Genomic DNA, 25,679 nt, shown 5'->3' on the forward strand with positions numbered 1-25,679 from the left:
TTAGCCTCTGGTCTTGCTCTCTGAGCTCCCCCAGACTTCGTCATGCTGGGTCTCTACCCAGTTTTCTGAGTTTTGTTTTCTGGACCCTTTAAGACTGATTCTTTGCGCCCTGTATTTTTGTTCAGACTTTTGGTTTCTAGTGGAACGTCTGGGAGCCGTTCCTTGAGGGGGGGTACTGTCATGGTTTCAGCCAGGTCTTTTATTTTGTAGTTCATTTTCTGTTTGTATTAGTTCTAGTTTTACTAGTCACTTCCTGTTTTATTTTGTATTTCACTAGTTCCCTTGTGTTTCAGGTCTGTTGACTTCCCTTTCCTCATGCGTGCACCCTTCCCCCTCCTGTGATTACCTGCTCCGCCCTAATGTGCTTCACCTGTGTCCTATTGTCTTCCCGCCCTCCTGTGTATAAAGCCTGTGTGTTTCCTTCCTCTTGTTGCCAGTTCATTTTGTGAGTCTTCCATGCGACACAGCCGTCCAAGTATCCTTTCCGCTCTTGTGATTTTCCCTATGTGGTTTCGAGTAAGTTTTGGATTCTCTTGTGTGTGACTTGTTTTGTTCTCTCGCACGTTTAGTGCTCGGGCCCTAATAAAGCATACCATACAGCAGTCTGTTTGTGTTGTTGTGAATATTGTGAGTCAGATCTACCAGCAAATCTTGCAAACAGAACTGGATTACATAGATAGGCCCAGTGTATTAGCCCTTTATCCAATACCTAATGTAGTTGTTTGGGTATTAATCCCAAATATCGGTGCTAATTATAGTAATGTTCCATTTACGAGTATTTCTTGACTGTTCTACCCCGCAAAAAACCCTGCAGAGTATAAATAAAACTACAATTGTGTGCAAATGTTGATGTGATGGAGATAATTGAATAGCAATGGTTTCTGAAAATGATAAATAATACAATGATGACACAATAGTGCATGTGTTTGGTGTGCTCATATATTAGGATGCACAGTGCGTGTTTGCACATCCGCCGGCGTATGAATGCATATTGTAAAGTCTGAGTGAGATGCTGGAGTTATCTAGGTCAAAGTGGATTAATTTTTTATTTTACTGTAGTGAGCTACAGTAATGATGACACATACAAAGTTGGAGATAGCTGCATCTGATCAAAACCATTGCTGAGGCAGTTTTGTGGTTCTTGTTAGAAATTAGATTTACACCAATAACTGCAAATAATATCCCAGGCTCTAAATGTGCATCACTTAACTATTTCACACACACACACGCATGCAGAAACACACTTTTCACACACAGCTAGGCATACTGGGGCACTTAGCTGACTATATTAGTGTACAGTCTCTCACACACAAATACACATAGACAGAGAGATTGCTGTAGATGTTATAATATCACCAATAAATCATATCTATAGGCGATAAGAGATTAAGAACACAATTTAGTGTTAGGGATAATTGTTATCACACTAGTGGAGGCATAATGCTAATGGAAAAAAAGATTTACATCTACATCTAGACAACTACAGAAACCAGTCAGCCACTGTTGAAGGTATCTTTTATCATGTTTATATCATGTCCAGTAGTCCATTAAACACATCCGCAGAAAGGGTGTTCATTTTGCAACCATATTGCTCCATTTGTTAGAAATTAGAGGAGGCTTATCCCAGTAGAATGAGTAGAAGGTTACACTGTGGAGGTTTCAGCTCCATTATGTTATGTGCACTTAATTGAAACTACTACTACTAGAGAAGGGCCACTGCTGAGTTAAGATGCATTGAACGGACTCCAAGCATTTACAGTAAAAAACTATGGACAAAGCTTCCGTGGTGTCACCTGTTGATTTTTGAAGCGCTGTCTTGACTTCCTGTGGGAGGCTCCAGGAGGCTCTGACCCTCACCATGTTGGCTGCGTTACAGCCCGCCCTAACTCCAAATAAAGACAAAGAGAGGGAGTGTTCGCACAGTTGTCACTAATAAGAATCATTTTATTTGTATTTGTAGGCTGTAAACGTGTTTCTGCTGTAAAGTCAGATTTTAACCTGGAAGTCTATGGGGATTAACTTGCTTTTGCAAGGCCACCCTCTCGGGTGACTGAGCTTCTCACCCTATCTCTAAGGGAGCGCCCAGCTTTATTTTTTTTTTTTTATTTTTTTTTTTTTTTACTGTAGAGGGAAATTCATTTACGAGTATTTCTTGACTGTTCGCCTCTCAATATGGGCAACTCCAGAATAGAAGAGAGTCCAACCCCTCTCAAGGAGTTGGGTTCCAGAACCCGAGCTGTGCGTGGAGGCGAGCCCGACTATATCTAGTCGGTACCGCTCGGCCTCCCGCACAAGCTCAGGCTCCCCCCCCCCCCAGCGAGGTGACATTCCATGTCCCCAGAGCCAGTTTCTGTCCCAAGGCCGCCGAGGCCCCTGCCTTCGACAGCCACCCAATCCACTCTGCACCGGCCCCTTACGGTTCCTCCCACCGGTGGTGGGCTCATGGGAGGTCGGCCCCACGTCGCTCCTTCGGGCTTAGCCCGGCCGGGCCCTGTGGGGAAAGGCCCGGCCACCAGGCGCTCGCATTCGAGCCCCAACCCCGGGCCTGGCTCCAGGGTGGGGCCCCGGCTGCGCCATACCGGGCGACATCACGGTCCTTGTTTTTCTTTTCTTCATAAGGGGTGTTTGGACCGCTCTTAGTCTGGCCCATCACCCAGGACCTGTTTGCCTTGGGAGACCCTGCTGGGGGCATTAAGCCCCCGACAACATAGCTCCTAGGATCATATGGGCACTCAAACCCCTCCACCACGGTAAAGTGGCGGTCCATGGAAGGGTTATCCTAAGATATACATACAAAATACAAAAAGTGGATATTTGTGTTGATAAATTATACATTTCAGTCAATAAAGAAGTGCAATGTTTTTCACTGAAATCCTGCTACAGTGATAAAACAAAACAAAACAAAAAGCATGTCATCATAAATCTGACCTCCTTCTCTCTCTCTCTCTCTCTGTCCCTGCAGTCCTTGTTGCTGATTCGTCAGGAGATGGTGGTTCACCAGAAGAAGCTGGGCGATTTTTGTGAGGCCCTAAAACAGTACTTGAAGAATGTCTCCGCTCAGAGAGACTGCTTTCAGTAAGTAACACTAATGCGCTACATTTTCACAACTGCTGCGGTGCTGCACAGAGCAGCACCATAACCTTAATCATTTTAAATATTTAATGCGTTCCATTTTCAGAGTCAGGACCTCCACTGTTTTTCTTACTTTATTAAGTCCTACCACACATATTCCCCACGTCTGATCTTGGACTGTACCAGTATTTTCTCATGTTTTCTTACTCATACAGTTCAGCTTTGAGTGGATATTGCATCATTATCTTTGCTGCTGTAATACCCAGGTGGTTTGTATCTAACACTATGCTGCATACCCCGTGGTATCATATCGTACCTGTAATGTAGCCTTTAAATATATGCTGTAGCTATTATACACCTCCTGTGGCACCCACTTGGAGCCTTGGGGTGACGAGGAACATTCTAATCCAGAGAGATTTCTCCAAATCCCCAGCCTCAATGTGCTACATTCATAGTCCGGCAAAACTTTAAGCTTTCTGGCTTTATTGTATTTGTTGTATATGCAGCAATACCACTGTAGTTCTGGCAGTCTGTGCTGAAAGTTAAAGGGTCTGCAGCACAGACAGAGACAGAGGTATAAAGGCACTTTTATTGTTCTGCTTAGTGTCTGTTTGTGTTTGAGCTCTCAGTGCAAAAGAATTATGTGAAAAATCAATCATTTTTTATTTGTCAATAATCAAAACAGCAAAGTTATGAGCCTTTATATGAAAAATAATAAACTTAAAGAGGTGAAGAAATCCCCATAGAGCTGACAAAATGTTGTACTGGGAGACATTATCTCCTTTCTTACATCATTAAGGAACTCTTGTTATTATGTAAACATAATAACTTGACCCATTATTGATCATAGTAATGCTATGTGGTGGACATTTGAATGCTGATCAGAGCACTATAGACTGATATAGACTGGCTACCCACAACATATGTAAATAATTAATGGAGTGTATTTCAAGTGTAATTAAAGCTGCAAACAGCGATGACGGGCCCAGCAGCCACCGCCTCTCCTACCGTCCCACGACCTCTCTCCCAGCTGTACCGGCACGAGCTGTGGCCTGCAGGGCAGAAGAGTACAGCAAAACACACATGTACAAAAGACAGGTCCTCCGGCCAGTAGGTGGCACAGTGACTGTAGCATATCAGCATGTCAGTCTGTGCAGCGTCCAATGTTCAGCATGACTGTAAAGTTGCATGCACATAGGATGAAGTATGTGGGAGACACAGCCAAAAATACATGTATTTCCTGTGAGTTGGCAAAGGGTCAACTTTGTGGCAGCGCCACGACCAGACCATGTGACAAAGTGCTGATTTTTTTCATCCACATCGGATAATGTATGTGGGAGATACAGCAAGAAACACATCCATTTCCTGTGCGTTGGCGAAGGGTCAACTTCGTGGTGGCGCCACGGCCAGACCGTATGTCGAAGTGCTGCGTTTTTGATAACTTTTGGTCCCTGGCCCCTTAAGGACGAGTGCACCAATTTTCAGCCGTATCAAACGAATCCACTAGGAGGAGTTTGCAAAAGTGCGGGGTGTTTTTTCAAAATGGCGGACTTCCTGTACATCGTGGAATTTTCATCCAAGAGGCTTTTTTTCTTGTCACGAGGCAATACATCAGTGTACCGAGTTTCAGGTCTGTAGCAGTTACGGTGAATATTTTCACACTTTAGGGGGCGCTGCAGAGCCATGCAGCCACACCCGCCAAAGGCGACAGCGCCAAGTTGCGATTTTTGTCGGGGGACAATTTTGTGCCAAATTTGGTGAGTTTTAGAGCATGTTCAGGGGGTCAAAATCGCGATACCGGTGCCGGAACCAGAGTCAGGTATAATTAAAGCTGCAAGCAGCGATGACGGGCCCTCGCAGCCCTTGCGGTCCGCGGGACCAGCAGCCACCTCCTCCCCTATTGTCCCACGACCTCTCTCCCAGCTGTACCGGCACGAGCTGTGGTCTGCAGGGCACAAGAGTATAACAAAACACACATGTACAAAAGACAGGTCCTCCGGCCAGTAGGTGGCGCAGTGACTGTAGCATATCAGCATGTCAATCTGTGCAGTGTCTGATGTTCAGCATGACTGTAAAGTTTCATCCACATTGGATGAAGTATGTGGGAGATACAGCCAAAAATACATCTATTTCCTGTGCGTTGGCGAAGGGGCAACTTTGTGGCGGCGCCACGGCCAGGCCGTGTGACGAAGTGCTGCGTTTTTGATAACTTTTGGTCCCTAATGCCTTAAGAGTAACCAGACCAAGTTTCAGGTGGATTGGAGAAATCCACTAGGAGGAGTTCGTAAAAGTGTGGGGAGTGAAAAATGCAAAATGGCGCAGGTTTTTCAAAATGGCGGTATACCTCCAAGACACTTTTTTTGTTGTCTAGAGGTGATACATATGCGTACCAATTTTCATGTGTGTAGGTCAAACGGGGAAGCAGATCTCATTCCAGGGGGCGCTGCTGAGCCATGTGGCCACGCCCACATATGACGATGGGGTGATATGAAAAGGTGCACAGGGGCTGATGTCATGATAGAGTAAGAGGCAGGTAGGATGAACAAATCAAGAAACACAGAAGCTTTCTCGATGGTGGCGAAGGGTCACCTTTGTGGCAATGGCCCGCCCACATGGTGTAACATCGAGCTGCGTTTTTGATAACTTTTGCTCAGCCATGTCTTCAGAACCAGGTGACAAAATCATAGGTCCGTCAGAGTATTTCCCTAGGAGGAGGTCGTTCAAATACGAGGTGTGGAACATGGATAATCAGCCTGAACACAATTCATACCGCCAGTAGGTGGCGCTATGAGAGTTTGTGGTCATTAAGCATATCAATCTGTTCAGAATGACAGGCTCAGCATGGCTGATTTTTTTCATCCACATTGGATGAAGTATGTGGGAGATACAGCCACAAACACATCCATTTCCTGTGCGTTGGCGAAGGGTCAACTTCGTGGTGGCGCCATAGCCAGACCGTATGACAAAGTGCTGCGTTTTTGATAACTTTTGGTCCCTGACCCCTTAACGGCAAGCACACCAATCTTCAGGCATATCAAGCAATGACCTGTGTGCCAAATTTGGTGAGTTTTTGAGCACGTTCAGGGGGTCAAATTTGCGCCGAATGACGCGGAAGAAAAAAAGAGAATAATAAACGCTTGCATTTCAATAGGGCTCTTGCACCATTCGGTGCTCGGGCCCTAATAATAATTAAAGCTGCAAGCAGCGATGAACGGGCCCTCGCACTCTGCGCGACCGCCCCCTCCCCGTCACGCCGTCCCTTCTCTCCCCCACTCTCCCCACGAGCTGCCGCGATTATGCCAGCGGTGGGAAAAAAGCGACAGGCAGAAGCAGAGACATGTCAGAGCACCAAATCTGTCAGTATATGTAAAAAGAGTTAGTGTGCAGTAACCTCCTGTTTACAGTAGGTGGCGCTGTGAGTGCATGTCAGTGAAGAACATGGCACTTCCTGTCTCCACCACAACGGAGCGCCATAGATCATGATGACATAGAGACGTTCAGGGAGGGGCTCTGACCACGTGCAGAAAGTTTGAAGCCGTTTGGAGCAAGTATCTAGGAGAGAGAGCTGTTCGTGTATGAATGGCGAAGTGACGCCACAGCGGCCACGCCCTTTAACTTAGAGAAAAGCTTTTGATAACTTTTGATCAGCATGGTCTCTAGGTGACAGCGATCGAAATCAAAATGGCTGACTTCCTGTGTGGTCTAGATCAATGGTGCAAGAGACTTTTATGAGTGTCTGGACGTGTTCTGTGTGTGTGCCGATTTTTGTCTTCCTACTCCAAAAAAACCCCAATGGAGAGGGGTGTTTAAAAAATTCAAGGGGGCGCCATTGAGCCAATTTGCCCCACCCACTTACGCAACCCCCATCAGTTGCTAGGACATGCCCCCATGAACGTGTGTATGAATTTTCATGATCATAGAAGGTCGTTAAGGTCATTAAAAACTCAAACGTAATCTCACGGCGAACGATCGACAGTCGGCGCGCCGCCACACAGACACCATTGCACGCAGCTCCACTGCCTTCATAGTGTAGCTTCACCAACTAGTTGGGAAGGTTCTAGAGGTGAAATGAAGTTGATGCTGTCAACTATGTAGGAGCAGTACACGTCAGAGTAAAAAGAGGTCATTTCCTGTTACCAGCAGGGGGCGCCACAAGTAAGTCAGGGTTTCAACATATGGAGGCGTTCAGGGCGGAGCCCTCATCATGCTCATAAAGTTTGAAGACGTTTGGATAAAGTATGCGAGAGTGAGATCCGTTCAAAGTTACATGGCGAAATCATGAATTGTCGCCAGACTTTGGCGAGCCACAGAGGCCACGCCCTGTAAGTTAGAGAAAAGCCTTTGATAACTTTTGATCAGCAGGTCCTTTAGGTGACCTCCAGCAAATTTCAGGTCAATCGGGCAACAGCTCTAGGAGGAATTCGCTCACATACCAATGGTGTAAATTGCCAAAATCGAGACTTTTTGGTGCGTCTTGCTATGATAAACATGTGTACCGATTTTCGTGCACCTACTCCAAACTAAGCCAAATGCGAGGGGTGTTGAAAATTTCAAGGGGGCACTGTAGAGCCATTTTGCCCCGCCCCTTTGCAGTGACCACAAAATATTGCAATTTTCACCATCCCTGATGAGTGTGCAAAATTTGATGAGTTTTGGGGCATGGCAAAGGGGCGAAAAAGGGCAGTTTAGAGGTGCAAATAATAATACCTACAATTACAATAGGGCCTTCGCACCACTCGGTGCTTGGGCCCTAATGAACACAGCAATTACAATAGGGCCTTTGCACCACTCTGTGCTTGGGCCCTAATAAAGAGAATAATAAACGCTTGCATTTCAATAGGGCTCTTGCACCACTCGGTGCTCGGGCCCTAATAATAATAATTCCTTGCATTTCAATAGGGCTCTTGCACCTTTCGGTGCTCGGGCCCTAAATATTAACATTATTAACTCCTGCTTGATTAATTTTCTGTCCCAGTCAATTATTGACTGGACCAGGATGTCCTAAAATATCAATCAAGGCCTTTGAGCACACATGAGATACAAAGAGGGTTCTTTGAAGTTCAAAGTTATTTTTGAAGTCATTTCATTGGTAATGGCAGCTTCATGCTGTGGGTTTTATTCTCTGCAGCTTGCCTTAGAAGGCCTGTGAGATCTGACAGAGCTTGAGTGAAAGAAAATGTGCAAAACACAGAAAGTCAAAGCTGCTGAAGGTTCTCTGCTAAATACCGATGTGATGCCAGATGGAGACACACAGTGGCTTTCTGAATGGGCCAAAACCGTTAGAGCAAGGTCAGCCATGACAGTAGTTACATTTTAAAGCAAACTTGCGGCAATAAATCCATATTTTTTATGCTTGCTCACACTACTTTTCAATTCAGCTCACCACACTTTGTGACCTCCCAGCGAAACAGTCACACCATATGTTGTAATAAGAGCTGATTCAGAGCAAATAATATCCTAAAATCTTTGATAGAACTGGGGGAGGTTTCTGTAGACTGAGCACATTTTTATTGCTTCATTCTGCTGTAAAGTGCTGTAATGCTTCAAGTTACACTGAAATGCTTAAAGAAACTTGGAACTCACCTTAAACACTGTCAAACTGTATGACTTGTTTTGTTTCTGTGCCAAACTGCAGTGATGCACTTCTATTAGTAGATTAGACCATTTACCAGTGTTGCTAAGTGTGTGCTCAGTTTAGGCATTACTGTAAAACCTGGATACTGCCACTGGTTTCTCTCACTATCAGGAAAGGTGCAACACTCTAATGTGACATCACATGGATTCTAGCAGTAACATTTTCATTTGTTGGTTTTTTTGTTGCATCATGGTAAATATGGTGGCAGCACAGGACTTGTGTAGCTAGCTGATGTAAATAATGCATGAGGGGGAACAAGGCTTGTTGATGTGGGCCTGCTCATTACCTGTGAATACACTTCACTCTCCTGAGCTGCTTTGATATTTCCCTTTCAGATCTAATTTTCCTCTCTGCTCATACATTTAATCTTTTACAAACTAACCATGATGTACAAAGTTTATTTAGCCTTCCCTGCTCATTGTCTTTTAGGGTGTGTGTGTGTGTGTGTGAGAGAGAGAGAGAGAGAGTGATTAAACACATTATTATATCCTCCAGCAGGGTTCAGAACATTCAAGTTATTTCTGTTGAATTTTAGTACGTAGCAACGTCTGTCCCCCCAGTGCCCTCTACAGGTTTGACCAGGAATTGCACCAAAGTTCCTTTTAGGCTGCACATTATGAATTAGTTGTACATTATGGCTCAGCAGTATTGGTATGATAATACAATAAACATTCAGGAATATATTAGTAGTAAAATTATATTAATAATAATATTAATATAATTAATAGTAATATTATAGTAATAATATATTTGAAATTATTATTGATTTATTTACATAATAATATCATGTTTAAATTTTTTTATTCCACTTCCTGACAGCATTCTATCCAATCACTCATACTTGTACTTAAATCGACACATGGACAAAAATCCCATGTGGTTGATTTCAGCGTCCTACTGCAAACTCCTCTGAAGATGGATATTTATTGCAACAAGCATATTTTATGAAGTATATCTCAGTAACAAGCGGCTGCATTGTATTATTGGATGTTTTTTTTGGGTGTAATATTCTCTATTTGGTGTTAAGTGCAGGGACATCGAGGTAATAAAATGTTCCCAAATGTAAGCTGTTGTTTGCTCCCCTTTTCCTTTTTCAATGCTGCTTTTTTTCCTCCTCATCATCAACCCACCAGCCTTTCTCTCACATCTTCCTCATCCTTAACTTTCCTCACTTCCTTCTTTCCTTCATTATCCACTCATTCTTATTGTTCTCTGCCTCCACTTCCAGTGTGACTGCGGTGCGTCTGCCGGACGGTTTATCCTTTGTCGTCTATGAATTCTGGGATGGAGAGGAAGAGTGGAAGAGGTGAGTTTTCAATCATGTTCGCCTCAGGTTTTACCATTAAGCACAAGTCTCTTGCTTCAATATTGAGAGCAAAAAATTGATCTGTGGCAGCAGCATCTACAAATGCTGAGGAAAGCCCATTGCTGTAAAATGATTCATTCCAAGGACTGCGCCACTTTAAGTCATTACTGGGTGAAGGCATTCATACTGTTCTGGGTCAGCATTCTGCCTCCTTTGAATATTTTTGGGGCCCCTGTTTTCATTGATCTGCAATTTCCAAAAAAGTGCTCACATTTCTTCCATTATTGTCATTAGCCTTCAGCATCCAATTCAGCCATCTACATTTAATTATCATCCTTGCTCCAGGGTTGCTTAAGTACTCCAGTTGCGTCAGGTCATCATGATGTAGTGGTGGTTGCTGGGCATGAGGAGGGTCTGATCTGACTTTCTGCTCCGCCATCCAGCAGCACCTCACCGCCATTAATATTTCAGCTCCTACAGTTAAAAGCGATGGGGTGTGAGGTCATGTGTGTTTTTGTGAGTGCCTTTGCAGATATGTGTAAATGTGCACACATTTGTGTTTTGTATGCGTGTGAGAAAGAGGTCTCATTTTCTCCTCTGATTCCAGGCACCTCCAGTCGGCTCCCAACAAAGCCTTTCAGCATGTGAAGGTGGACACACTGTGCCAGCCGGAGGCCATGTCCTCTGTAGCCGTGCCAGGTCAGTGATGAAACACCTGAGAATTAATTGTGTAGTAAAAAAATAATGGTTGCAATGCAATTTTAGTTAAAGAAGGAGCCCTTTGATTTTAATCAGCTTGTCATTAGTTTGAGAGGCCAGAGCATTTATGTACAGTACTGTGCAAACCTTTTAGAGTCAAATTTAGATTTATTCTGTAGCATACAGCAACCCCAAACGTACAGTTTCCTGCTGCAGATGGTTTTCTCAATTTATTTTATTTTTTAATTTATTATATGTTATTTATTTCAAGAGATGTTTTTTTTAAATATTCTGATTAGATATGATGACATTAGGTAATAGATTTTATTCTGATGTTTTCTACACTAAAAATCTATATATATATATATATAATCCATTCATCTTCTAAACCCACGGACACCCTGGAGTGGTCGCTAGTTAATATACAAAATAATTCTTAGATTAACTGTTGGCTGCAGAAAAGCTGAAATAAAGCTACTTTACTGTTGTTTTGTGCCCCTGTGCAGCTGTCCTCTTACCCCGTAGGTGTGTAATCAAGTCATCAGCACTGTAGGTGATTCATTTTAATTAAAGCGACACTGGAGTGAGAAAAGACCTAGATTTGAAAATCTGTTAGTCAGCATTGGACATAAAGGATGATGCTATAGTGCGGTTACAGAGCAGAATACAGTTTCTGCAGCGAGGCTGCAACATTGCTCTTAGCTGGGACCTGAGATGATGGCTGACAGCCATTTTTGTTGTCTAACTCCCTTTTCACCTGCCTGCTGCTACTTCTTTCTCCTCCTGGTTAAATCTGCCTTCACCTCCATTCAGTCTGTATTCTCCTGTTGCTCGCTCTGTACTCCTGTACTCCCTCTGTAGCTCATTTTCTTTTGAATCCCTCTCTAACCCACCCCTCCTTTTTTTGTGTGTGTTGCAGCCGCCTGGTGCAGTGTGAACAGGGACTGAGCATGAAGATATTCAACTACACACCAAGACTCCCGGACACACCCCCACCCCACTACTACTTTAAAACCTTTCTCCTCCCCCTGCGTCTCACCTGCTCTCACCCACCTTTCCTTCCCTCCTCCCCCTCTCAACTCCCACCCCCAACACCCCCCAACTCTTTTTGTAAGTACATGTTTACATAGTACAAATGAATGGTGTCAACTGCGGTGAAAATTCAACAAACAGTGCATTTTAAACACATTTGAGATTTACTAAAACATGTTTGCATCTCACCATGGTAGTTTTCTGGTTGCAACATTTTGGATTATTTTGGACATGTTTCAAGTAGCTTTGAGCCACTGTAAAAAGGTGGAGATTGTCATGTAGCAAGGACCCCGAGGTTAAGTTTCTCATGTAGCAGTTTTTTGGGTAGTCCATTTTAATATGGCTTTTCTTTTTTTTCCTTCCAGACACACATGCATTCAGGTTGATAGCAGCTTGATCGAGGAAAGTAAGGCAGGAACTTTTGTTTGCCGATGACACATTACTCTCACATCAGCCATTCTAAACACACCTGGAGGATGGCAGACCTAGTTGTCAGATTAGCTTGCAATCTCAGGAAAACAGTAAAGTACGTTTCTGACAGCTAGTAAGTAAGATAGCTAACTGGTACGTGAACTGGGGTGTAAAATAAGAACAACAAAGGACGGGAAACAATGAATAAATACAAATATATATTCATTATTGGTATACAAAATACTGGTGGGAAATTTCCTGAATATTCATGTGTAGATTAAGAATGTGAGTTTACAGATTATCTCATCTAGTTCCCTATTAAGATTGAGTTCAAATCCTAAGATTTGCCAAATACACCAATAAATACATGGGCAAGTGATCAATGTATGCAACTCTAACAATGTATTTCAGGGCTAACACGTGACATCATTTAACTATTTTAGAGAACTAGCACATAGATGCTCACCAAGAGGTGAGCACATGGATGCTCACCTCTTGGTGAGCATCTATGTGCTAGTGCAACTAAATCCTCATACACATGTTTGAGAGTCTGTAACAGGATTAAACCTCTTTTTAAATGTCATATATCAGCTTCATCTTTCTTCACCCAATGTACATTCACTGTATGTACAATGGCTGCTGTGGGAATAATGTCCATATGTTAGGTTTAACAGTGAGTGGCAGCACCTTCTGGGGGGGTCTTCTCAGAGATTTGTGCATGTATTTCTCCACGTAGCTTTATTTCTGTTAAACACTTTAAGGCTAAGAGTGGAACCCCTTAGCTTTGATATTGACGGATCTATCCGACTTCACAGGCAGCACCTCACTGTTCTCCATGCAGCTTAATTTTTTTAGCCTTCTCTTTGTGTATTCTTGGTCTGAATTGGCGATGGGTAGCTTATATTAGCCGTGTAAGTCTAGTAGAGATTGTAAATATAAAAATGTTGTTCTATTATGATTATATTTGTATTTATGGACATCTTTTAGTGCTATCGTGCAGGTTTTTTTCCTCAGTGAAAGTGGCAGTAGCTTTCTAGGTGCTGCAGCTTCGCTTGTTTGAATCAGAATAGCTACCATCAGAAACAGATCCATCTGAATGACGCTGAATATAAAGCCTTAAACATCACCCACATGGTCGAGGAGTTTTTTTTGTTTTTCCCACTAAAGCTCTTTTTGACTGCACGCCTTTGTTTCAGATAACATACTGACACAAGGACAGTTTATAGATTTCTAAACTTCTTTAGCAATATAACATATCATAAGAAAAAAATAACCCTGACTTTAAAACAGAACTTGGCCTACTATAGTGGACAGATCCAACAACCTGTAATAATATTGCAGACAATTATATTGTTGACCCAAACTTTATGGTGTAAAAAAACAACCTGAACAGGATGTAAAAGTTGCTCCAAATTTCAGGCTAGCAGAGGCTTCATCCATACAATTTTAGATGATTGACATAACCATCTAACCATCTTTGTTATCTAGGTAGACATAACTGAGGTTGATGATTTCTTCTAGTACTTCTTCTGGTGAGGTGTGATGAAATAGGAGTGATTATTTTCAAAAGTCTATGGTTGTACTTCAGAGTCGAGGAAGAATCCTTCAGGACAGTCATCATATCCTGAATGATTTGTTTTGTTGTAGCAGCCACCATCATACATGCAGATGTTGGTGCTCATGGTATTATGTGTTCTCTTAATGCTAGGAATAAGTTTCGTTTTTCGTCTGAAAGATCTTATTTGAACAAGTATCATTGACTTTAGGAAACAGCATCAGTTTCTACAAACAAAATAGACCACAAGAGGTTTGAAACTATAATGGGGTCAGCAGTGTTTCATAAAATCTTTAGGATCCTTAAAAGAGAATGAAAGATTAGTATGGATGTAGCCAGAGTCAGATACGGGACATATCTAATCAGCTGGGTTATGGCCTTTAGGACCAAGTTTTTTTCTTCAATTCAGTTCAATTTAATTCAGTTTTATTTATATAGCTCTTCTTGTCGGGAGCTTTACAGAAACAGCAAGATAAGAGCAACAGTGACAAGGAAGAACTCCATTTTAACAAAAAGAGAGAGAGAGAGAGAGAGAGAGAGAGTAACAAACATGCATAGACATCATACATTACAGAGAACAAATATGACAAGTTCAAGCAAGCTGAACTCATTGGGTTTATATTATAGTGGATGATAGACTGGTGCAGGCAATAAGCATTGGAATGATCAGGGGCCGGACTGCAGGTCAGCATGCAGGTCACTTCCTGTGCAGTTTACATACCAGTAGATTAAAACCTGTACTGTGTATGAAGGAGATCATCTGTCCTTCCTTGAACTTGATACATCCTGTAAACAAATCTGAAACTGAATTTTCCATGTTCACCACCACCACTGTAACCCCACCACTGTAAAACAATCACTCAGAAAGCACAATGTAAAAATGAGTGAGTATTGTGACCTAAGGAGACCTTATATTAGAGGACAATGATGAGAGTATATAGATAGATAGATATATAGTGTTACAGTTTACCTGGTTTAAAATGTGTTGATGACTCACATCTTTATAGCGCTACACTTTCAAAGGTGCCATCTAGCTCACTGTTGAGTCTCTTTTTTCATTTTAAAATGACACTGTGGTAGCAGTGAGTGGGGATCCAGCTACACTGATACTAGCAATACTTCTTTTAGAGTGCTGGGCTGCACTCAGCTGGCCAGGACTGTAAATATTATTCCATACATTGTAACAAATATATAACTGTATGTTTGTAGAACAGGCATGAAAAGGCGCCACTGCTTTGTTAAAGGAGCCCTGTGGAGAACTAAAGCAGCAGTGGTTGCACACTTGGGTCCTTGCCCCGCCCGTTTTAGTTCATTTGTGACACATTTGGGACATCGACAGTGATGATAAAGTGCCAAGAAATGTAGCAACATTAGCCAACAAACACAGGTACAAACATAAAGGATAAAATACATTCAGTGAGGGCTTTTTTTTAGATCTAATGTGGTGCTGTTGCCTGGCATTCCTCTTGATCCAGTCACAAGTGAACACGTGAATCCCTCATTCAAAGGTGGAGCAGATGATAACATTATCAGAGCCAAGTTATCAGAGCCAAGGCACCGCTGTTTACTGTCATCAGGCTACTCAGGGTGTAAGAATGATCTGTGACTAGACAAATTATAGTCAGTTAACAACCTAATACTACTAAAATATCATGATAATAATAATAATATTAATAATAATACATGTTTAATTTGACTTGATAACATATTTCATTTGAGACATTTTGAACATTAAACTGCAGCCAGCTAATGACCTTGTTTACAAAAAACCTCCATAGGGCAATATCACAAACCACTCCCAATAGTCCATAAAGCATCTGCTGTGTCCTGTGGCTGACAAAGCCATATTTGCATGGTTTGGTAAACTGACTTTGCAGCATACCGCTGAGCGCAGCCCACATGCTCTAAAGGAGGCCTCTGCTGTTATGTAACCTTGTTTGGTTGGGTTGTATATGAGGTAGATAGTGAGTAAACCATCAGAAATACCAATACTGTTTCCTGTTAATACATTCCTAAATGTCCCTCAGACTGTGCAACTACTTTCTTTTTCTATCCTACTCCTCAGTGCAACCTGTGCTTCGTCATACAATGAAAGAGTTAGGCTTTGAGAGGTAGTGCGATTCCTGGATTTTAGAGGCTGTAGGGAAGCTGGTGGAAAGGAAGTGTCACCAGGTTTACCTCAACAACAAATGTTAGAGGATACCAAGCCAATTAGCAACATCAGGGCTGTAACTTTTCCCTTCTATGGCTGTGTTCTTTTCTATCCTTCAACTGAGTGCATGTCAACTGAATGTCCAGTAACTTCTTTGCTGTAGTATTAGGCCATGCTACTCTTCAATGGGTTTTGTGCATTTCTTACCTTCTTTTTCTAGTATTCCTATGAAGGAAACAGAGACTAAAATCTATTATATAATATATATATAATATAAATATGACTAGAAAATGACACAAGAATGAACATCACTTTTATGGCAATGTTTAATGAAATATTAATTCTCAATGTATGTTTCAGTAAAACTGCTTTCTCTTAAGTGTAGAGACTTATTGCAGGGATGCAAGCATTATATTTGGTCTTTAAAGAATATATTGTTGAAATTCTAGATAATGTAGAGTGATGCAATTCAATAAAAGTATAAAAGTTGAAACTGCTGTGTGGCTCTGATGTGAAACACTGCAGAGTGAGGCTTGTTTCATCACATGGTTCTCTTCAAACTTAACTTTTCACATTCGTTTGAAGAGGATGGATTTGGTCTTTAAAGAACATCTTTTTAGCAGTGGATCATCTGCTAAATTAAAACCTATCTTGTCATTTGCAAATCTTATCCTTATCTTAGCCTTATCAGTCAACCAAACCCATACACCCCCCTTTGTTTTTAACATCACAAAACTCCTTTGATCGTAGTGTATCTTAGTATCAGGCAATACAACTTCCGGTGAACAACAACATATTACTTTATTTTATTATTCATTCATTACTGCAACCCCTCTTACTGCTTCATAAGATTTAATTAGTTGAGCTGCAGCAGGTGCTGCTGATCGTCAGTCCTTGATGAATTGATCATCAGCAGGTGTACAGACCTCTATAACAGATGTTTTGACAGTTTGCTGCTGCTCTGGAACATTCAGGTGTGTGTTAACACAATGACAAGAGAGAAAGACATAAACAATGGTGTTAGAGAAGCAGCTGTTGCTGCACATCAATCTGGAAAGACTTATAAAACCATTTCAAACTATTTGGAGAAAGATTGGAAATGGAAAAGTGGAAAACATTTAAGACAGCTGTCAATCTTCACAGGAGTGGACGTCCCAGCTAATTCAGCCCAAGATCAGAGAAATACAAAAAACACAAGAGCTACATGTCAGTCTACAGACCTCACTGTCATGCTCAGTGTTAATGTGACAGCACAATTAGAAGAAGACTAAACAAGTCCAGTTTGTTTACCAGGAGAAAGACAATTCTGTCTGAAAAACACATGAAATCAGGACTGAGGTTCACTAAACTGCATCTGAACAAAGAACAACACTTGTGGAACAATGCCCTATGGACACATGAGACACAATTGGAGTTGTTTGGTCTTAATGCTCACCACCATGTCTGCTGAAAACCAAACCCAGAAACACCTCATACACACTGTCATGTGTCAGCATGGTGGTGGAGGACTGATGGTTTGGACTTGTTTTGCAGCTACAGGACCTGGACACCTTGCAGTCATTGAGTGGACCATGAACTCCTCTGTTTACCAGAGGATTCTAGAGACAAATGTGAGGACATCTGTCTGACAAATTACTAATGCATCCCAGAATTTAATTTTTTCTCATCAGCATTCAAGATGATCTATTTACACCCTCATTGGCACACACACTGAAGCAGATTGTCCTCCTTTCCTCATTCATGGCACACTCATGTCACCTATGGCTCCACAGAAGAAACAGACTAGTCAAGCCATCCTCACAGCCTCTAGTGGTAATTTGCAAACAGTGTAAATGGTGCAAAAATTAAGTAATCTATTTAAGCAAAAGGAAACAGGCAGTGCCATACATGTTAATACACCTTGCTCTATTTAAAGCCCCCACAGATGGTATGTAATGTGCTAATATATACCTGAGGACATCAGTCGGATGTCAGTGGGAGGCAGAGGCAAAGCAGTCCACCCAAGTGAGTGTATGAGTTTTAAATTCAATTTCATTTTTATGTATATAGCCCCTTTTACAATCTAGGTGCTTTACAGAAACCCAGAGCCTGAACCCCCGAGCAAGCAGACAGAGGTAAGAAAAAACTCTTTAAATTTTAACAGGAAGAAACATTGAGGTGTTGACAGTAGACACTGGGTTTGTCAGAGGGCCGGATGCTGATCAGCATGCTGATCTGTAGGGAGAGAGACCTGCAGAAGATAGAGAGAGAGAAACACAAAACTGCAAGACTTACAAAGTTAGTGAGTAAAATAATGGATCCTAGGTCGGCCTGATGAGAGGAGAGGAGGTGGGGGAACTGCTCAGTGGATCGTGTGTGTGTCCCTGCAGCATAGCTATGATAAAGATTAAAGACTAAGAGTTAGTCAGCCTATATTGTGGCTGTCTAGAAGTAACAAAAGTATGAACAAGTTTTTTGGCATCACTCTGAGAGAGGATGCTCCTGATCTTAGCAATATTACGGAGGTGAAAGAAGGCGGTCTTAGAGACCTGTTTAATATGAGGGATAAATGACATGTCTTGATCAAAAATAACTCTGAGGTTCCTCACAGTTGTACTGGAAGCCAAAGTAATGCAGAGAGAGAATTTTATCAGATGATTTATTTCTGAGATGTTTAGGGCCAACTATGACCTCAGTTTTATCAGATTTTAACACTAAAACATTGGAGGTCATCCAGTCATTTATGTCCTTTAGACATGTCTGTAGTCTGACCAATGGCTCTGTTTCTTCAGGCTTCATGGATAAATACAGCAGGGCATCATCAGCATAACAATGAAGGTTCATGCCGTGCTTCTGAATGATGTTCCCTAGAGGGAGCATGTGAGGATGAACAGAATCGGTCCAAGTACTGAACCCTGTGGAATACTGTGATTAACCCTTGTGTTTGAGGAGGAAACAACGTGAACAACGTGCAATCTCTCTGATATATGTGAATTAACCAGCCTGGTGCTATCCCTGTCCTAATCTTATGTTTTAATCTGTGTAGTAAAATGCTGTGATCTAAGGTGTCAGGGGCAGCACTGAGATCCAGTAAAACAAGTACAGAGACAAGTCCATTTAGTCTGTTGTGTAAAGGCCACAAGCTGAAGAGTTACTGTCCTTTGTTAAAGAATCTTTGGGGGCTCTTGGGGGAGAGGAGGAGGATTTGTAGAAAACACCTGTATTATAGAGGAGAGTTAAGAGTCAGATTTTTCCGAGGAGCTGCATGACGGCGATGGTGGTGCTTTGGCCAAAGATAAAGGCTCCGCAGATCAGAGTCACCGTTCCCCAAACCGTGAGGACAACTCTGGGGAGAGAGAGAGAGCTGGGTGATGAGCCACATAGACCAGGAGACTCAACAAAGGCAAAGACAACTGTTCTACTTCTGGCAGTTATTTACCCAATGCGTAGGATTAACAAAACAGAAGCACAAATACTGGCTACATATCATAAAACCCACTGTTGAAATCTGCAGAGCGACAACCAGTGACAATTTTAAAATAGTTCAGTTTCATACACACATTTTTTGGTTGGCTCATTTATAGTGAAATAATTACAAACTAGAAACTAGAAAATCCTTTGCACTCAACGATGGCTGAAGTCTGGAAGCCATGGACATGACCATGACCACATGCTTCCTCACACCAGCACAACACAACAGCCACCACTGACAGAGATACATGCCCATGCCAGAACACTGCCTCCGCCATGTTTGACTGAAGGTGTGCCGCTTTGAACCATAAGCTGTTCCTTTCCTTCTCTATTAGCTTTTCTTTTAGTTTTCTGCCAAAGTCTAATCCGGCCTTTCTGTGAGTGTGACCAGTGGTCTGCACCATGTTATGAAGCATCTGTATTTACACTCATAAAGCAGCCAACCCTTAGCATTGTTTTAATATTTATCAAACTAACTGAATGCACACAAACACCCACAACATAGTTTACCCAACATATTTATTCTTCATCTCGTGCAGACATCTATTTACATTACATTAACATTTAAATACAGTTCCTCACCTGGTCTTGCAGGATACTGGCTCAGACTGCATGGCAAACATTAAGCAGAGTCCTGTTCAAACAAACAAAGGCTTTAACAGAACATCTGAGACTATGGATGGATTGCGTACAACAAAGAGCACTACCTGGGAAGATAAAGATGAAAAAGGCACTGATGCCTCCAATAACGCTGATGACCTTGCTGATGTCTGGTACGAAAACAGCGATGAGCAGCGTCATCGTTATCCACAGCACCGTCAGTGCGTATCGGCTGCGGCTTTCAAACTCCACCGTCACCGCGCTGCTGCGATTCCGCCGCCAGCTGAGCAGCAGGTCCTGTATCACTGACCTGATGAGCAGAGGTGGGTTCGTTTAGGTCATAAGCTTTTATTGAACAGTGATGTTAACACCCTTAATTCCACGTAGCTGACCTGCCCAGCAGAAGGGTGATGGGATATATGGTGATGATGGAGACACCAAACAGCAGCCTGGCGATCAGCATCAGCAGATCATCTCCAGGGTATGACATTAAAATGTCGGCCTTCACGTTCTTTCCAAATGTCAGGTACCCATACACCCCTGCAACAAAGAGAAGGTAACCGTCATTAAAAACACTGCAGCGTCTCCTCAAGTTTAGTTTATTTCCTGATGTGACTTCTACAACTTATCTGCAATTTAAATGTCTAATTTTCAACAAAAAGCTACAGGGTGTGACCTTTATGCTAACATTAGCTTTATAGCTACTGGATGGTGTAAAACTCTAAATGTATTTAGACAGAGCTTTTCTTCACAGTCACATTCACATTCATCAGGACTGGCTGGGAATCAAACCAACAACTAAACAATTAGCAGTCAACCCACTTTACCCCATAGTCTCAGCAAAGCAGGCTGCTAAGTTGGCTAGCATGATACACAGGTGTATGACATGCAATAGTGTGGATTTTAGTTTCAAAGAACTGATGAGTGTATGAAGGAGCCAGGAGTGAGGGTGGTTTTCCAACTTTGCCGCACACAGTCTGACCTGTGAGGGAGTAAATGATGAGACAGATGATCATGGAGACCACAGAGATTAGGACCCAGTGAGAGAGCCGCTGGTTCTCCAAACTGCTGTAGATGGCGATGGACGCCTCATGGCACTGTAACACAAAGCAGAACAAGCAGAAGATGGGTATAGCCTGACATTAAAGCAGGCACAGTTTGTGCCTCTCTCATTTCTCAGAGCAGCCCAAGGATCCAGGACTGACTATCTGCCATCTTTCTGCTGCTGTAATGAACTGATTCAGGGAATTAAATGGCCGCGAGAGGCACAAAGGGGCCGAGTTAAACCATCACAGACTTCAGGATACAGACTCTCCTTGTCCCCACTTGATCCCACCTGCCATGTTTTTTTTTTTTAACCTCCTTTCACCCGCTCCCACCACTCCCCACTCATCTCAGAATCTCATCAACTCTCTTTTCAACCCCTTGCACTGCAATCACTCACCCTGAGGGACTGTGTGTTTGTGAGCAAGAAAGGGCATGCATCAATCCTCTTGCAATTTTATTAGATATCGCTAGCAGCCTTCAGGGGTTACTGTGGCAACTCTGGAAGTTGTACATCACTCTGTCCTGCGTTAGATTGACAGAATGATTTTTCTCTACATACACTACCCTGCTATTAAATATGAAACGGCCACTCTGCGAAGCTCCCACAGAGCACAGTGAGAAGCAGCCTGCTGACCTTTACCTACTACAGTTAAACACACACTCCTGAGGACTGCAGAGAAAAATCCTGAAAATGTGTGTCTGACAGAGTCGCTTTGAATGGAAGTGTGTGTATAAAAACAGCTGCAATGTGAGGCTCTGAGAAGTGAAGCCTACGTATTAAAGCTGCATTCTTAATGGCCAGCAGGGGGCAACAACACTGGTTGTATGTGAACATGATTTGCAACATTTTACTTTTTTGGAGCTCTACTGGGTACTGGGACTCCATCACAACATAGAGTTCTTAAAGGAACTTATAGAGGAAAACAGAGCAACTACATGAGAAAGGGAGCAACAACCGAAGATAAAAGAGAAAAATAAAATGATCATTATGTTAATTAGGGTCGGAGCACCGAACGATGCAAGATTATATTAGATATTATTAGGGCCCGAGCACCGAATGGTGCAAGAGCCCTATTGAAACCCTTAGGATTATTATTTTTAGGGCCCAAGCACCGAATGGTGCAAGAGCCCTATTGAAACCCTAGGGATTATTATTTAGGGCCCGAGCACCGAATGGTGCAAGAGCCCTATTGAAACCCTTAGGATTATTATTAGGGCCCGAGCACCGAATGGTGCAAGAGCCCTATTGAAACCCTTAGGATTATTATTTTTCCTTCCCCCCCTTAGATCGCATTTTTGGGGGCCTTAACATGCCCAAAAACTCACCAAACTTGGTAGAAAAATTCATTCGCCCGAAAAATTTGAAATTTGCTGACGTTTGAAACGCACATAGGAAAATGACTCTATAGCGCCCCCAACGCGTAGCCCCTCTGGCCAGTTTGACACAGGATTATGAAAATTGGCACACATATGTATCACCTCAAGACGCACAAAAAAGTCTCTTGGACCCCCCCTCCAAACCCAACAGGAAGTCCGCCATTTGACAGTTGGCCATTTTTGGCGATGTGTGACCCTGCTGCAAAACTTTTCACGCCTCGCATACTTCATCGGATTGAGCTGAAAGTCACTGTGTCCACTCAGGACACCATAGGGAATAGACGCATTCCAAAACTCTTACAAAAGTCTGACGGTGTGGCCGGGGCGTGGCCTCAAAGTTTGACCATTTCAGAGGAAACAGGAAGTCGCTATAACTTCTTCGTTTTCTGTCCGATCTGTACGAAATGTCACATGTATGATCAGAGTCTGACCCTAAACACATCTATACAACAAAATTGAGGCTTTGACAGCGCCACCTACTGGCTACACAAAATGTTGTGTTTTCACTGGTTTTTCTGCATCCCCCTGTGGCCTGTTTTGGGGAGGCTCATGAAAATTGGCACACATGTGTATCACCCCAAGATGCACAAAAAAGTCTCTTGGACCCCACCTGCAAACCCAACAGGAAGTCCGTGATTTTGAAATTTCTGTTAATTTTTGGCGTTTTGTGACCCTGCTACAAAACTTTTCACGCCTTCCATACTTCATCCAATTGAGCTAAAACTCACTGTGTCAACTCAGGACACCATAAGGAATAGACGCATTCCAAAACTCTTACAAAAGTCTGACGGTGTGGTGGGGGCGTGGCCTCAAAGTTGACCATTCACCATTACAAAGGAACTCCCTGTATTTTTTGCCCTAACGCGTAGCCCCGCTGGCCAGTTTGACACAGGATCATGAAAATTAGCACACGTGTATCACCCCAAGATGCACAAAAAAGTCTCTTGGACCCCACCTGCAAACCCAACAGGAAGTCCGTGATTTTGATTTTTTCTGTAATTTTTGGCGATTTCTGACCCTGCTATAAAACTTTTCACGCCTCGCATACTTCATGCAATTGAGCTGAAATTCACTGTGTCCACTCAGGACACCATAGGGAATAGACGCATTCCAAAACTCTTTCAAAAGTATTACCGTGTGGCGGGGGAGTGGCCTCAAAGTTGACCATTCGCCATTACAAAGGAACTCCCTGTATTTTTTGCCCTACTATGGTGTCCACTCAGGACACCATGGGGAATAGACGCATTCCAAAACTCTTACAAAAGTCTGATGGTGTGGCCGGGGCGTGGCCTCAAAGTTTGACCATTTCAGAGGAAACAGGAAGTCGCTATAACGTCTTCGTTTTCTGTCCGATCTGTACCAAATGTCACATGTATGCTCAGAGTCTGACCCTAAACACATCTATACAACAATATTGAGGCTTTGACAGAGCGCCACCTACTGGCTACATAAAATGTTGTGTTTTCATAGGTTTTTATGCATGCCCCTGTGGCCTGTTTTGGGGAGTCTCATGAAAATTGGCACACAAACCCAACAGGAAGTCCGCCATTTTGACTTTTGTGGCCATTTTTTGCGTATTTGTGACCCTGCTTCAAAACTTTTCACGCCTCACATACTTCATGCAATTGAGCTGAAATTCACCGTGTCTACTCAGGACACCATAGGGAATAGACGCATTCCAACACTCTTTCAAAAGTATTACCGTGTGGCGGGGGTGTGGCCTCAAAGTTGACCATTCGCCATTACAAAGGAACTCGCTGTGTTTTATGCAGTACTACCCATATACTTTTTGCAATGTGGACAAAATCTTACACTACTGCTATGGACCCGAGTCTGAACAGATATATATGCTAATAGGATGATACGGTCATAGCGCCACCTACTGCTAACAGGAAAGATTGGTTGTAAACATATGTTTGTTGTACATCTCTGCAAATGAGAGGAGAGGAGAGCATAGCACAGGAGAGTATAGGAGACAAGAGCATAGGAGAGAAGACAGCGATAGCCCCGCGGATCGCAAGGTCTGCGAGGGCCCGCAATGCTGCTTGCAGCTTTAATTAGGGCCCGAGCACCGAATGGTGCAAGAGCCCTATTGAAACCCTTAGGATTATTATTAGGGCCCGAGTACCGAATGGTGCAAGAGCCCTATTGAAACCCTTAGGATTATTAGGGCCCGAGCACCGAATGGTGCAAGAGCCCTATTGAAACCCTTAGGATTATTAGGGCCCGAGCACCGAATGGTGCAAGAGCCCTATTGAAACACTTAGGATTATTATTAGGGCCCGAGCACCGAATGGTGCAAGAGCCCTATTGAAACCCTTAGGATTATTATTAGGGCCCGAGCACCGAATGGTGCAAGAGCCCTATTGAAACCCTTAGGATTATTAGGGCCCGAGCACCGAATGGTGCAAGAGCCCTATTGAAACCCTTAGGATTATTATTTTTTTTTTTTTTTTTTTTCTTTCCCCCCCTGAGATCGCATTTTTGGGGGCCTTAACATGCCCAAAAACTCACCAAACTTGGTAGAAAAATTCATTCGCCCGAAAAATTTTGAAATTTGCTGACTTTTGAAACGCACATAGAAAAATGACTCTATAGCGCCCCCAACGTGTAGCCCCTCTGGCCAGTTTGACACAGGATTATGAAAATTGGCACACATATGTATCACCTCAAGACGCACAAAAAAGTCTCTTGGACCCCCCCTCCAAACCCAACAGGAAGTCCGCCATTTGAAGGTTTGTGGCCATTTTTGGCGATGTGTGACCCTGCTGCCAAACTTTTCACGCCTCGCATACTTCAACGGATTGAGCTGAAATTCGCCGTGTCCACTCAGGACACCATAGGGAATAGACGCATTCCAAAACTCTTACAAAAGTCTGACGGTGTGGCCGGGGCGTGGCCTCAAAGTTTGACCATTTCTGAGGACACAGAAAGTCTCTATAACTTCTTCGTTTTCTGTCCGATCTGTACGAAATGTCACATGTATGATCAGAGTCTGACCCTAAACACATCTATACAACAATATTGAGGCTTTGACAGAGCGCCACCTACTGGCTACACAAAATGTTGTGTTTTCATAGGTTTTTCTGCCTGCCCCCCTGGCCTGTTTTGAGTAGGGGCATGAAAATTGGTACACATGTTTATCACCCCAAGATGCACAAAAAAATCTCTTGGACCCCCCCTCCAAACCCAACAGGAAGTCCGCCATTTTGAAATTTCTGTTAATTTTTGGCGATTTGTGACCCTCCTACAAAACTTTTCACGCCTCGCATACTTCATCCAAATGAGCTAAAACTCACTGTGTCCACTCAGGACACCATAGGGAATAGACGCATTCAAAAAC

The 25,679-nt window shown here is 42.9% G+C and overlaps 2 protein-coding genes across 2 annotated transcripts in view; one reads left to right on the top strand and one right to left on the bottom strand.

The window, feature by feature from the left end:
* Nucleotides 1-12,623, top strand: part of necab2 (N-terminal EF-hand calcium binding protein 2) — a 164,666-nt gene extending 152,043 nt beyond the window's left edge. Inside the window, exons 10-13 of the mRNA XM_028408298.1 lie at nt 2,963-3,075; nt 9,936-10,013; nt 10,621-10,712; nt 11,632-12,623. Coding sequence (XP_028264099.1) covers nt 2,963-3,075; nt 9,936-10,013; nt 10,621-10,712; nt 11,632-11,660 — 312 coding nt within the window. The 3' untranslated portion in view covers nt 11,661-12,623. The remainder of the gene's footprint in view (nt 1-2,962; nt 3,076-9,935; nt 10,014-10,620; nt 10,713-11,631) is intronic.
* Nucleotides 12,624-19,024: 6,401 nt separating this feature from the next.
* Nucleotides 19,025-25,679, bottom strand: part of slc38a8a (solute carrier family 38 member 8a) — a 29,829-nt gene continuing 23,174 nt past the window's right edge. The window contains exons 6-10 of the mRNA XM_028408297.1: nt 20,895-21,009; nt 20,305-20,452; nt 20,020-20,222; nt 19,895-19,946; nt 19,025-19,187 (exon numbers count right to left, since the gene is read on the bottom strand). Coding sequence (XP_028264098.1) covers nt 19,085-19,187; nt 19,895-19,946; nt 20,020-20,222; nt 20,305-20,452; nt 20,895-21,009 — 621 coding nt within the window. The 3' untranslated portion in view covers nt 19,025-19,084. The remainder of the gene's footprint in view (nt 19,188-19,894; nt 19,947-20,019; nt 20,223-20,304; nt 20,453-20,894; nt 21,010-25,679) is intronic.

The sequence above is a fragment of the Parambassis ranga genome, chromosome 6 (assembly GCF_900634625.1).
Source record: "Parambassis ranga chromosome 6, fParRan2.1, whole genome shotgun sequence".
NCBI classification, from domain to species: Eukaryota; Metazoa; Chordata; class Actinopteri; family Ambassidae; genus Parambassis; species Parambassis ranga.